The sequence below is a fragment of the Euprymna scolopes genome, chromosome 41 (genome assembly GCF_053919585.1).
Source record: "Euprymna scolopes isolate OS-2025 chromosome 41, ASM5391958v1, whole genome shotgun sequence".
Lineage (NCBI taxonomy): Eukaryota > Metazoa > Mollusca > Cephalopoda > Sepiida > Sepiolidae > Euprymna > Euprymna scolopes.
The window spans coordinates 76,184,832-76,199,938 of NC_136522.1; the positions used below are offsets into that span (position 1 = coordinate 76,184,832).

The 15,107-nt window shown below is 35.7% G+C and overlaps 1 protein-coding gene and 1 long non-coding RNA gene across 3 annotated transcripts in view; both read right to left on the bottom strand.

The window, feature by feature from the left end:
* LOC145266636 (2-oxoglutarate dehydrogenase complex component E1-like) overlaps window positions 1–9,775 on the bottom strand; it is a 146,565-nt gene extending 136,790 nt beyond the window's left edge. Inside the window, exon 1 of one of the 2 annotated variants that reach the window (XM_080122561.1) lies at window positions 9,267–9,775. In XM_080122561.1, the coding sequence (XP_079978687.1) occupies window positions 9,267–9,521 (255 nt within the window). In that variant the 5' untranslated portion in view covers window positions 9,522–9,775. The remainder of the gene's footprint in view (window positions 1–9,266) is intronic. The other variant, XM_080122560.1, reaches the window with a different exon arrangement.
* Window positions 9,776–9,799: 24 nt separating this feature from the next.
* On the bottom strand, window positions 9,800–10,392 carry LOC145266637 (uncharacterized). The gene is made up of 2 exons (XR_013864771.1): window positions 10,236–10,392; window positions 9,800–10,087 (listed from the first exon to the last, which is right to left on the bottom strand). It is a non-coding gene; the product is annotated as an uncharacterized LOC145266637 (long non-coding RNA).
* Window positions 10,393–15,107: the final 4,715 nt, after the last annotated feature.

Below are 15,107 nucleotides of genomic sequence, written 5' to 3' on the forward strand. Positions count from 1 at the left end.
CACGTTTTGGTAAAATTGACTAATAGCTTACTATCGTGATGATTTGGGCCGAACAATCACCACAAACGAAATAATTCGTCTTTAAGTTGATTGAAAATCAAAATAAAGAAACGAATTAAAACGAAATAGTTTCTGGGTATTTTTTTTTTTTTTATTGTGTATGCATTCATTTTTTTTTAATCGTATTTTCAAGTTGAATTCAAGGTGAAAGTGCAGAATAGTTACCAAACACCATTCTCAATAGTAAGAATGGGTTTCTAAATAATATTACTTCAGCATGATAACTTAACTGCATAAGTACCATTTTCTTTAGTTATTTTTTTTTTTTTTTGCAAAATAATCTTTTTCCAAATAAAAAAAAATATACAATATGCAACTAATCTCTAACACCACCAAAATACGGAATAATCGCTGACTCCTGTGGATTTAATTAAAAATAAGTCGGACAAAAAAAAAAATAAGATAAAAAATAAATTAATTTATTTTTTTCGAGTTTCGCGACTCCATTTTTTTTTTTTAGACTAACTATTTCATTTTATTTTGTAATCCCTGTTCAGTGTTTTGGTTCTTAAATCAACACCCGCTCCTTGAATCAACTTGAGACAAACTTTTTGCTTGTTTTTTGTTTTGTTTTTTTTGCGGAAGCAAGTAAACTATTTGTCAATTTTTCAATCAAGTTTTTTGGTAAATTTTTACATTAGGCCCACCTCTACAAATTTCTTTAAAATGACGATTTTTAAAGATTTCTGTTTATGCTGAACTAGCGGGGGGTACCCGGCGTTGTCCGGGTATTTGGAGGTGTGTGCGTGTTAAAAAAAAAAAAAAAAAAAAAATGTTTAGTAGGAAGTTAGGATTGAACCCCGAAGCCTTGACGCGGAGGTGGAAACAAAAGCCAACCACTTAACCATCTCAGCCACGAGTGAGAGAAATTGGTTAGCATATTAAGTTAAGGGCAATAAAGCGAGTCCAAGAGGTTTGATTGACAGGTAGCCGCTTAATGAGGTCATCGCAGGAGCGTTACGATGACATGGCAATATTTTATTTACTGCAGGACAGCTTTTTGGGGCTTGTTTACTTTGTTTCAATGCGAGGCAGTTTTAGCTTCCCCAAGATGATTGGGGGGAACCAGCTCCCCATTTAAAGGGGATAGTCCAAATTGAATAGCAATTGTCTGATATAAAGAGAAACTCCACATTGATCAAAAGCTGATTGCTTTTTGGACGTTCTGAGGTAAAAGCCGAGAACAATGTTTCAATTTAGTTTCACTTTATTTATACTTAAGTCGAACAAATAGGCGACAGTGAAATAGCGCAAATCTTATAAAAGTCGATGTAAATAAATCTAGATGCGACAAGTGTTCGCAAATCTTCGATATTATGATTTAGACGGTATATAAAAAGTTTTAAGACATAGCCCCTCAAGAATCGCGTCGAAAAAAGCCTTTGCGAGAGACATACATAAAATGATCACACACATTTTGCCTTTTATATATACAGACTAGCGGGGGGTACCCGGCGTTGCCCGGGTGTTTGGAGGTGTGTGTGTGTGTTTAGGGGGGGGGGGGGTTAGATCAAAACGACCCTGTTTAAAAAAAAAAAAAAAGAAAACGTTGGCCGGGTGTTTGGAGTTGTAAAAGAAAAAAAAAAAGTTTTAGTAGAAAGGCAGGCTTGAACCCCGAACCTTTGATGCGGAGGTGGAAAGGAAATGGAAAAAGAAACCTGCGACCTAACCATCACGGGAATAGGTGAATTGATAAGTGCGTTAAGTTGACGTTTATAAAGTGAAATTAACAGATGCAAGAATGTTAAGTCGTGTGATGTTTGACCTAGTTTTGCGCTGGAAGCCAGTTTGTTTTCCCCGCTACGCGGCGATCAAAAAATATCTCTAAAATAACTTGTAAAAGTCGGGTAAATTAAAGATAGCTGCGACCCGAACTCCTTAAAAAAGCAAGTTACAATACTGAATGAACTCAAACGTAAAGCTTCTCCCAGAAAGAAGAAATTACTGAAGATGCAGGAAGAAGAACACTGCCAAAAAGAAGTGAAGATTGGCAAGAGAGTATTAGAACTTGAGAAATTAAAACGCTGTCAATCAAAAAGTAAATTGGAAGTTAAGAGAGTGCTGTTTTCTGTTGCCAGATTGAAATCAACATCAAATCGCTCAGAAAGCCGGTCCCTTAGCTGTTCCAGGAAATCAATGGCAAGATCATCGGATTCAAAGATGAGCATCAAGGCTGCACCAAGAAAGAGAAAGATGGAGACAGAAATCCATGAGTTCTTTAAATCAACATCGATTTGCCTGCCACACAAGAAGCTTGTGTCATCAAAACTGGTGCTCCCACTTATGTGTTGAGCAAACCCCTCTCTGATTTACATGCGGACTACAAAGAAGCCAGTGGATGTGATGTGAGTTTCTCACAATTTGCAAAATGTCGCCCAACTAATGTCCGGCTTGCACGTCACAGTTGTCTTCGCCAGTGTCTCTACAAATACTGTGAGAATATGAACTTGAAGATCAAGGTCATCAATCCACTTGCAGCAAGACTGAACAATGCCTGCAGACTGCGTCACAAATGCCACGCTGCTGATCTGGCGACTTGTGATAGGAAGGACGGTGGATGATGGTTGAAGGAATGCCCTATGGCACATACAACAGCTGTAACCCTGGCAACCTGGACAATCATCTTCGATCCCTTCTGCTTCACCAGGACCTAATGATGTAGAGAAGATGGGAGTTTCACCAAGTCGAAGTCAACGGTAAAAGGGTAAGTTATATATATTTTTTAAACTGAGTACTGTGAAGATAAAAGTAAAAGAGTAGGTTAGTTATTCATACAAGCACAGTGTATGAAGTGATGAAAGTGTCAGTTTATTATCCATTATTTCCTTTTGTATCCGAGGTCAGTGTAGTCAACAATAAAGAGCATTTACTTTTTATACCAAAGTGATTTGTAGCAGGTGAATGATTTACGTCCGTGATTGGTTGACCACCCCATCGAATCAGCGGATGTGACGGGGTATCACCTTACTGACCAGGGGCTGCCTGGTTTGAGGCGGGCGGTAGCCACCCACTAGGGCTAAATAGACCTTTCCACTGTTGCGGAGGATCCGAAGCACCTAGTCGCGATGCCAATTTGACCAGACTTTTAACCCGTAACTATCCCCCACCGCTGCAAGAGCCTGGGTGGAGAAACTCGCACGCGTGGAACTTGACCAGAGCTGGTAGAACCCAAGGAAGGACAAGGTCGATACGTTAGTACCGACTCTGGCTGCAGGAGATGGCCGTTGGCTCGCAGGAAGCTCATCCATCCTTTGATAGGTCTTGTTTTTGATCCTGCTGGGTGTCCCAACACCCTCCTCATCCAGGTTACCCCAGGCGGGGGAGCCGGTTTAGTCGCTGACGAAACAATAAATGGGCAAGCTGTTATCAATATTTTTACATCAGAGTACAATGATCCCCCAGAAGACTTCCTTTGATGATGCATTATTTTTTCAGGAGCTGATTCTGGATGCATCAAAAATCTATCAATGCTAACATTTCTTGAACTTTGCATGTTGCAGGTGTCCCGCAAGATGAACATGGTCAAGCATGGGACTATTGCAGATTTGGTTGCAGAGCTGAAAGAAGAACTCCATTTCCTGACTGGACACCTTTTCCGTGCCGACTGGCAGTTTTCCCAGTTTGACAGACTGTGCCACCAAAAGCCTTTCCCTCGCCGCAAGATTGTGATGGTGCTTGACTTTGCAGAAAATTATGCCTGCAAGTATCAAAATGAGGTGCAGGCTGCTCACTGCTACTACGAACAAGCAACAGTGCACCCGATTGTGTGTTACTATGCCTGCCCTCGGTGCACCAAAACAGTAACGGAGTAACTTTATTCATGAACGACGATAAAACTCACGACTATCATGCTGTGCATAGATTCACCCAACAAGCTGTTCAGCATTTGAAAACCATAAGAGGGCTACATATTGATCACATTGTTCAGTGGACAGATGGCTGCGCAGCACAGTATAAGTCGAAGGGTCCCTTTGCTGATGTGTCGTGTGCATTGAAGGATCTCGATTGCACACTGGAACGAAACTTTTTTGGCTCCCATCACGGCAAAAATCCATCAGACGGTGAAAGTGCTATCGTGAAAAGTGGGGCAGAAAGGGCTGTGCGCATGAGGGATGATTTGGTCATTTTAAATGCTAGAGAACTTTATAAATATTGTGATGAAAGCCATCTAAAAACCAACCACAGGACAGCAGTTGCAGCAAAGATCAACACTACTTCAGATCGTTCTTTTTTGTCACATCTGAAGATATAGACTGGAAGAGGAATAGGCCAGCAAAAACAATTAAAGGCACACAAAAAGTGCATAGTATTAGATGTGAAGGTAATAAGGTGATGACTAGAGAACTATCTTGTTTTTGTGAGCCTTGTGTCAGTGGCACTGGGTTGTGTTTGAATATTTCCATTGCAGGTCTTTGGACAGAGGGAGATCTGCACCCAAACCGTGTTCGGCAAAGGTTCAAAACTGAAAAGTAACCTGTAATGAGCAATATAAGTTCATAATAATGCTAAAATAAAAAAAATAACCTGGTTAAGATAACTCTCTTTTGTCTATTTTGCTAATAATTTGGTGTCCATGTTACACGGGACAGTTGTGTCCTTGGTAAACTTTGACATCATATATAACAAGCACACTCTTATTTTATAAAATTTCCAATAGCATACCATGCAATAGATGTCTGTCTATCAGAAAACACCATTAAAAACATTTTATCCACATTTTAATTTTTTGGTATGCATGTCAACCAATAGCTCCTAACTTTGGAGAAGTAGTTTGAGATATAAAGACCTGTATTATGCACTGTAATTCACTGGCCGCCATGTTTGTACACACACGATAAACAATGCTACTTCTGTGACAGACACTGCCACCTAGTGGAAATAAATCCATTTTTCTGAAACTGACACTGCCTCCCCTTTTTTATATAGTATTTGTGAATATCAGTTAAATTTAGAGTAAATATTTTTTCACCCAAAAATGGGGTGTTTATCCCGATAGCTGTCCTTATTATGGGGAGGTTGGGGGTGTATTCCGAAAGCCGTTCTTAACATGAAGTTACTCAAGGAAGTGAAAAAAGTAATTGTTTTGTTTTACACGCATGCACATTACAAATTTCTCGGTTGTGGAAAAAAAAAAAAAAAAAAGTGAATTTGTTTCCTCTAGGTGGCAGTGTCGGTCGTAGAGAAGTAGATTTGTTAATCGCACGTGCGTACAAACATGGCGGCCAGTGAATTATAGTGCATAATACAAGTTTTTATATCTCGAAAACTACATGTCTGCAAAATTTGAATGAGATTTTCTTATTCAGCATAGTCGAAAAAACCTCAAGTCATTTTCAAGAAAATAGTGGAGATGGGCATAATGCAAAAAAAAAAAAAAAAAATACCGTTTTTTAATATTTTTAGAAGTTTAACTACAAAATCAAATCCACCAGAATGCATTCCAATAATTTTTTCGGAAAATTTTTACTTGGTTTCCACCTTAACTTCCTTTAAAATGACGACCAAGGTTTTCGGGTATGCTGAAAATGAATATCGCATTTAAATTTTCTGCAAATAAGTAGTTTTCTGGATATTAATGTATTTCATTATGTTAGATGTGGTGGTCATTGTACGCGCATATTTTGCGTGCACGCGCCAAAAATATGCGTGCGCTTGTGCGTAGCCGTAGAACAATGGCCATTTACCATTCTTTTTAGTACTTCTGTAGTTTACGGACCGTGCTGAAACAACATTATGATTTAGAAAGCTATTCTTTACATAAGGAGGAGCTTTGTTAACTATTTTGTACAGTGCTTATTAAAGTAATAAAAAGAGCCTAAAAATTGAATTTAACCAGAAAATGTTATTTCTTGTTTCCTAAACCGTTTTAAATCAAACTATCGAATAGAGTTTAGATTTTTAAGATTAAAGTGTTTACGTCCTCGGTCAGTCAAGGACAGTTTATTTCCTCTTCAGGACATTAGGCGCAAGGTTAGGTTAAGTTTCGAACAGCTATTCCACTAAAAGAAAAAAAAATGGCTGAGCAGTCCAATCGGAATTCCCTTGTAGGGGGCACCTTCGGCGATTACCAACAAACACTTTTTCAAAGGGAGTAAAGCTTAGGAGGGTGGACCTTAAGGCTGAACGAAATACACCAGCCAGACAGAAGCAAAGACACTGTCGGACGGATTGTCGTGGAGGTGGAGAAATCCTTCTAGATTGAGGTCATTTTTATTCCAATCCAAAATACCCCGTTTGGGTAGAGCTAGAGTCTCCTCACTAGCATCGTTCAGATTTAAAACTAACCTCGTGGAGAGCAAATAAATACGGACTTCTGGGTAACGTTATATCTGGTACCGCGAGTAGTTAATAAAAATTGTGACACTTCTACAGAATTTGAACAGAACTTAATTTTTTTTTTAACTCTGAACAAAGTGTAAAGCCAAAGGTTTAATTCGGCAAACATTGTTGTTCGGTTCAAATTCTGTAGAAGCACCAGTACTTTTTTCTTTTCTTTTTTTAAATAACCTTAGATTTATTAACATTTGAGTAGGAAGTTTTGTTTGTTTTTTAACTGACATTGTAAGGTCAAAAAATACAAAATGTCTTTCAGGCAAAACATTAAAGAAAAAAACGGATAAAAGCTTGTTAATTGTATAATTTATTTAATTATGTTAAAATAAATGGGTATTAAAAAAAAAAATTTTGTAATTTAAAAAGAAAAGACAAATAACTTTATTGAATATACGAAAATATGGAGCGAGTCTTAATATGTAGAAACATAAATTTCTAACAAGGACAGAACGTTTTCATGTATTAAAAATGATCCTTTTCGTAATAAAATTTATTAAATGTTCAACTTTAATTAGTAAAGTCGGAATTTTCTTTGATTATTATTTTACCAGCAAATTAAATTTAAATTAAAACTTAAAGGACGTTAAGTAATCTTATTGTTTCTTAACCTTGAAAAAAAGAATTTGTCAAAATAAAATCAACGTGTCTTTTGCTGTTTTGTTTATATGACATATTATATAAAAGTTTTTTGTTTTAATAAACAGATTACAGTTTACTTAGTTAAAATATATACCTTCAATAGGAAAGAAAATATTAGTATAAAATACTTTAATAAAAAAAATATACATTTAAAAGAAGGGGTTTTGTTTGTTTGTTTGTTTTGGTGACATTCTTTCATTGAATTTTCTTCCAAAACTATTTAAATTTAAAGTAAATATGTAACAATTGTATTTTATATTGATTAATGGGACAGATGTTCTCATCTTCAGTGTTATTTGCACAACGTTTCAGTAACACTCAAAATATGAGAACATCAACATCAGTCCGATTAATCCAAATAATCACCTCATCTAAAAAAATTCAAAGCTGTAACAAGTACTAGATTCTATTCGGGGGGGGGGACAATGTTGAGCTAGCACCGAGGATATATTGCACTAAAGTATATAAAAAAAAATATGCCAAACGTAGAATTTAATTATGTACCCGGTACATAAATTATACATTGTACCGACGTGTATACTTTTAACAGTGCTAGTGCACTTACTGAAGATCCGCGCTATCTTTTAAATCGTATTTCCAAGTTTAAAGTTTTGTTTTTATTCAATCGTAAGGTTAAAGTAGGTACTAAACACCTTCCGCTCCCCATGTTAATAATGGCTTTTTAAATAACGTTATTATTTCAGCTCGGATCAATAAATGAAATGCACTAGTACCCTTTTAACTTTCCAAAACAGGTTTTAATTTATTTTTCGAAATTGTATTTTGTTCCAAGCGATAAATAACCGTTTGCTGCTTAACTGTTTGGCAGAAGAGGGTTTCATTCCTGAAAAATAGTATAAAACAAATAACTTACTCACCCTAAGTTCGAGGCTTGTGCTTACCACTGTGACTTAGGGTTAGTGTTAGAGTAATTCATGTTATTTTACTATTTCTCAGTGGGCCGTAAGAACGACTTAAAAATGACAAAAACAGTTTAAGCAAGTTAAAACAAGATTATTCAATTTATAATCAGCAATAAACAGTGTTCGGTCAAATTTAGTTCCTGATATTTGAGACAGTTTTAGGGTCACTTTACCCTTTTGGTTAACAAGGTTTTTTTTTTTACAAATTTTGATTAATTAAATTGTTAGGTGAAATTACAGAATAGTTAAAGCCTACCTCCATGTTAAGAATGGCTTTCTAAATAATATTGAGTTTAGAGACCGACCGTGCTGCGAAAGAAAGAAAGAAAGCCATGCAGCGCAGCACTCAGCAGTGCTGACTGCTGCGCTGCCTGCATGGCTTTCTAAATAAGTTATTGCAGCAGTGCAGCACTGCTGCAATAACTTATTTAGAAAGCCATTCTTAACATGGGGAAGGGGATAGGTTTTGTTAACTATTCTTTACTTTCACCTAACAAATAAATTTGTGAAACTGATACTTTCGCCGATTACAGATTAATTTTAATACCAGAAACTAAATCTGACTGGACACCGTTTGATGCTGACTTTAATTACAGTACTCGTTTGTTAAAAGTATACTGATCGGTAGAGTTGTCTGTATTTAGTATAAGTTTTTGGGGTTTGTATTACTGTACACAGATTCGAAAAAGTTGTCAAAAAACAAATATATAACAAATAAATGTTATCAAAGGCAAGATCAGTTACTTTACCGATGTATTGGAAAATTTAAATCGCGGCCAAACCAACTCTCTTTGACACGGTAAGTTTGGGAAAAGGAGTTAAAAATAAAAAATATGCAGAATACTGTTAACAACGCACCGACTATATGTCAGCGTATGTCACAGTAATTGAGCGAGTTTTTAACCGTATTTTGTCAATTTTTTAGGTATTATTATACAAACACCGTGACAGCGAATTAACCCTAACCCTAACGCTGTCACGGTGTTTGTATAATAATACCATTTTTTATTATAATTCCTTTTCCCAAACTTACAGTGTCAAAGAGAGAGTCTGTCGTCATTTTAAATTTTTCAATACATCGGTAAACATTGTGTTTCTCGAGCTGAATAGACATGTTAAATTAAATAAAAACACTAAAAGCATATCCAGTTAGGTAGAAAAGTAACTGATCTTGCCTTTAATAACATTTGTTATATATTTGTTTTTGACAATTTTTTCGAATCTATGTGTACAACAATACAACCCCAGGGAAAACACCATCGGTGTATATAAAAAACTTTGACCTCCCTCTTGAGGGAAGGGAGGGCTTACCTTGTGGACACTGTTAGGATCTTTCTGCCAAGCTGCGTACATCTCTTCGAGATAGACAGAAGAGCTACCATTGAGAAAAGGTTCGGCGGCTGCCTGGGTGGCATAGTTAATCCTTCCGGGCCCTCCTAAAGAAGTCTGGGAGTTGAAACCACCAAATCGATGGGGCCCAGACCGACCGGAACCCGGGTGGTAACCAGGGACCCCCATCGATCCGGCCACGCGCATAACAAGAAACCTCCTGCTCAGGCGGTACATAGTCGTTTATTTATTAGAACGTCCGTTTGATGTGAAAATGTCTGATGTTGTGGAAGAGACGAGGGTTTTTACGACGATCCAGTGTGGCTGTGGGTAGCCACGAGATCAGAATTGTTTAGAAATTGAGGGGTTTATTTCTTTTTTTAGATCTTTTCAATAGGCGATCCTTGTTTTTCTTTTTAAATTTTCAGAATGGCAGATTTTATTAATTTAATAAAACTAGTTGTAACTTTAAAAATTTAAACACGCAGTACCTTTTTATATATCTAATAAAAATATTTTTAAAATATATAATTTATAAAGGACTTTTTTTTCACCTTGAGGTTATTTTTTTTTTTTTAAACGTGTTCTTATATCTTGAATATAAACCTTTTAATAAATGGCAATTTCAAATTTGTTGAATCAATCACAGTTTTAAATCAAATGTTCGGTCAATAAGATTAATTAAAAACTTTCAATCAAGTGAAGATAAAGACATTTTGCTTAAACATTTGCCATTGCGTTGAATGAATATGGCGACCTCGAAAAGTCGAAAGATTCTTTCTTTCTTTCGTTCTTGCGTTACCCTGCGAAAAACAAAAACAACAGTTTAAAAGTAGGAAAATACAGAATTAAATAGAGATTAGAGTTTTAAGAAGACGTGGATTTACTTATAAGTACATTTAACGGGTGTTCAAAATAGTAATTATTCAATAGTTTTTTTGTTTTTTTTACCTCTGAAAAATCTTCCAAGTACGGAAGAAGTCTGCAACCGTGGTCACCTCGAGAGATTGCTTCTGATGACGTCATGAAGCTTTTTATAAACGGCGACGTGATTGGTTGAAATCGTACAGGCAGCCCAGCTCCTGCTGCTACTTCACCTTCAACCTTCTTTCATTCCAATATACGTGTGTGTGTGTGTGTATGTGTGTGTGTGTATATATATATATATATATATATATATATATATATATATATATATATATATATATATATATATATATATAGTTAAGCAACGTTAGGCCTGGTCAATACTAAGATGGGTAACTAGCTGGGAATTCTAGTTGCTGTGTGTGCCTTTCGGCATTGTTTCCAGTCAGTCTTGGGTGTCTACTTGCCTACTTACCACTGGGCCCAAGCAGTGCCGATTCAGTAGAGGTGTGGTTAGAGATTGCACGACCTTTGCCTCACAATTACGCGCACAGCTACCCATACAAGGGTGTCTATTATCTCTTTAGACTGAACGGAAGCATTGATATATATATATATATATATATATATATATATATATATATATATATATATATATATATACCTTTCACCAGACGATCCATTCCCGTATAATCACCTTTTTCTTCACCATATTCCCTCTGCTTCACTTTTTGTTATCAAGTAAGATCTTTGACTTACTTGTAGTTTCATCAAATACTTTTGTACGCAAAATCCGATCCCGCATTTTGCTAATTCCTACCCTCTGATGAGAAGGAAAGTATTTCTTCGAAACTCCGCGGATAAAGGACTATCCACTTATCAAGTGTTTCCTTTTCAGATTAAATATGTTTTTAACTCTTTTTCAAAGTGTTTTTTTAACATGTTTTATTAACTGTTTGCTCTCATTATAAGCTCTATCTCCTATTTGGTTTTATCGAGCGTTTACATCTGGTTGAGATTACTTTATAAATATTAATTCTTTAATATTTATAATATACTTTAGTTTTACCATCTTGGATCATTTTTGTAAATTCAATTGTAATTTTTATTTTATTTTATATATATATATATATATATATATATATATATATATAATATAAAGCTGATTGTGTGTGTTTGTGTGTGTTTGTGTGTGTGTGTGTGTGTGTGTGTGTGTGTGTGTGTGTGTGTGTGTGTGTGGTCACAAATAGGCTCCTATATGGTTGACTATTTTAAAAAACTGATTACATATAATGATAGAAGATGTATCGAGACACAGGACTGGGTATGTTTGATCTGGCAGAATGGTGGGTCATTAAAATTGTGCGGTTTGTGTTCGCACCTAGTCCACAAAGTATGGAAATAAAAAATTTAAAAATTAAAAGAAAACGTTTACAAGTGTTTTTGATATAGATGTACATAAGAATACTTTGATAAGTATGTTTTAACTTAAATAGGGATGGTATAATAAAATTGTGGGGTCTGCGTTCATGCCTGGCCTCCATAGAATGGAAATCGGCACAAACTTTAATAAAGACTTTTTATATCTATCTGCGTAAGTATACTTTGATAATTATGTTTCAGTTTGAAGAAATATGGTATAATAAAATTATGGGGTGTTCGTTCGCACCTTATCTCCATAGAATGGAAATATGTCACAAAGTTTAATAAGGTTTTTTAATATAGATCCACAGAATATTGTGATAAGTGTTTCCGTGTGAACAGGTATGGTATAATAAATTATGGGGCTTATCTATTTTATTTTTACTTTCATCATATTTTGCTTTGGTTTTGATACCCCCAAATTCGCAGCTATCTCTTTACAACCCTTCCTTTTAATAACCTGTTATATTTTCATAAATCAGAGTCCATTTTCTGTAGGCTGTTTTTGAACCCAGTCAATGACGGGTACTTTTGCTAGTATATATATATAATAGAAAAATCTTATTGAAAATTAATACAAATTTACAATAAAAACACATTATAAAATGTTATATTATTAAAAGGATGTATATATATATATATATATATATATATATATATATATATATATATATAGAGAGAGAGAGAGAGAGAGAGAGAGAGTGAAATGCTACAATTGTCGCCCTAGAAAGACGACATAATTCCATTTCCCTTTGATGAAAACCGGTTTTCTTTTTTTGTTGCAGACCATCTACTAGCTGACCAGTTGTGTACAAATCCCAAGAGTGGTAGGAGCTTTCTATGATGTCTGAAAGTGACACAATGTTCAACGAATAAGATTGGAGAGGTACTAATGTACAACTCATGCTCTCTACTGATTGAAGTTATGACAACAGGACCATTGCCAGCGCCTTCAAAATACAAATCCAGATGGTTTAATGCTTGGGGCGTGTCCAGGGTGATGGAAACAAAGTTTACGGCTATGGTCATGGCCTTTGGTGTGATTTCTATTGAGGGCCACATCATGCCACCTCACATCTTCAAAGTTGGCTTGAAAGTTAACACCAAAGTGTACCTGCATGTGCTGAAGAGTGTGGTGATCCCCTGGTGCAATCAGGTGGCTACTGAGAGACCCTGGGGTGTGGCAGCAGAACTTAGCGCTGACCCACAAGTTCAAAGAGACCCATGCTTGGCTTCAGAAGGATTGCTACAACTTTGTACCCTTCTCTTACTGCTCCCCCTCCTTTTCTGACCTGAACCCGCTGGACTATTTCATTTGGTGATATGTCGTGAGCATCACTAACATAACATCCCACAATGCCAAAGCCAGTCTGATCATCCCCATCTGACAAGTATTCACTGAGCTCCCGCTGGTGTTTGTGGAAAAAGCATGCTCCCAGCATGCTAAAGGCGGCTACATTGAATAAATGTCAGCTCTACTACATGATCAAATTTGAATTGATTTTTTTCAATAAAAGTTTTAAAATAAATTTGTAGTGTTATTTATGTTAGGGAGACAATTTTATCATTTTATTCTGTGTATATATATATATATATAAACCTTAGGCATATGAGTGAACTAGTTATTATTGCACTACTCTATAAGCATGTTAGGGTACTGCTGTGCAACACAAAATGTACTACCGTACATACATCCAACACTATTGCTTACTTCTCACCGATGGCTCCAAGAACGGATGTTGCGAAATCCCAGTACACTACCTCGACTGGTAGGCTAAACTTAGTGAAAGGGAAGTAACATAACTGTCACTTTGACGGCAAGCCTCCAATGGTGGTCTCAGTCAAAAGAAACTCTTAAAGCTCAATGATCAGGATGGTCGACAAGGGCTGCAACATATCAATATGGTCCAGTCATTTTGGATCCTCATGCTACTGGAAACAGCATATGAATTTGTAAAGGTAGGTGCATGATTTCCTGTGCAATATTGCATATACTTAAATAAAAGACACACATGCACCTCTGCAGTCCAACAATTCAAATCCTCTGCCAACAAGCTTGAAAACTCCATCCTCGAGAGTTCCACTCCTACTCCTCCCCACTCAGATGATCGACAGAGGAGATCATCAGAGGACGATGAGGTGCTGAATCTTTGATGCTCTGCTAGAGTTTGCTGAAACCTTCTATATTTAGCTCAAGACTAACTAAAAACTTTTGTTTCTTTTCTCTTTTTATTTTTAGTTTAAACAGAGACCCACTTTTGAGATTCCATCTAGCCTTATATACCAAGACAATCATACAGCCTCGAACTTCATTGAGCGGTAGAAAATGTGCTGAAAAAAAAGAACTATACTCTCTGGAAGTGACTTACCTTGAGCTTTCTTTCTTTTGTTAAATCAATTGCAGTATTCATAGTGGTTTGTCCCTGCATAGTTATCAGTAAAATAAAGCATTTTCAAGTATCTTCAGACTTGGGCTTTTTAAGCCTCCCAAAACACTTATGTGTTATTGATACAAATGACTAAAGCACATTGCTTGATGTTGTTTGATAAATGGATAAGGGGATGAGAATTTTGTTCCAATCTCATCCCCTAAACTCTTGTAAATAGCGCATTACCAGTGGTGATTGTCCACATCAATGATAGCCAACCCCCAATCGTGTAAAGGAACATATTTTCGAAATATCAAGCCCCTACACAAATGCAAGAGGAGTATGATTGAGAATTACAGATGTGGATGAATAACGGCCAACTACTTCCATATCCAAAAGAAGAGCGCGTTTGTGTGTGTGTGTGTGTGTGTGTGTGTGTGTGTTGCTTGAAAAGGCTTTTTTATTCCTTTGATTTTACAACCCTTTTGTTAAATTGTTATAGTAGTTGGTTTTATAGTCCATACCAAGATTAAATCCCTATAAATTGGTGACTTCAACTCTGTCAAAAAATCCAGAAAAAATAGTAAATATAGAATCTTTACTTTAAAAAAAATATTTTTATGATTCGACATGAATTTATCAAAGCTATAAAAAAGCAACAAAATCCAGAAATTAATCAGTAGAAATTTAATAGGCTGACATTTAACAGTATTTTCATTTGGCACTCCCAGAGTTACCTATTTACCCACAAGCATGACGTCCCTCTTGTTGTCTTCACTAAAAAGTTTACTCTAATTCTTTATTTCAAAATTGTCTTTTCTTGAGTGTTGAATATTACATTTTCCATTAATCTATCATAATAAAGTTGTATCCTTGTCTGGCTGTGTATTTGTTTGTTTGTTTGTTCACAATTTGATTAATATATGCAAAATGTAGAATGGTTCACAAATTAATTTTCATACTGAAAATTAACTTAAAAACTCTTTTATTCCAGCATGATAGCTATGTATAATTTTACTCAAAGGAAATTTATATGCAAGAAGTAACCTCATTTGCATATTGCATTAAAGAAAATCTATTTTGATAATTAGTTTGATATTATTAAACGTTTTTAGTAATAGAACTTTTTGATTGTTGTGTTTAGAAATATTATCTAAAGTTGATT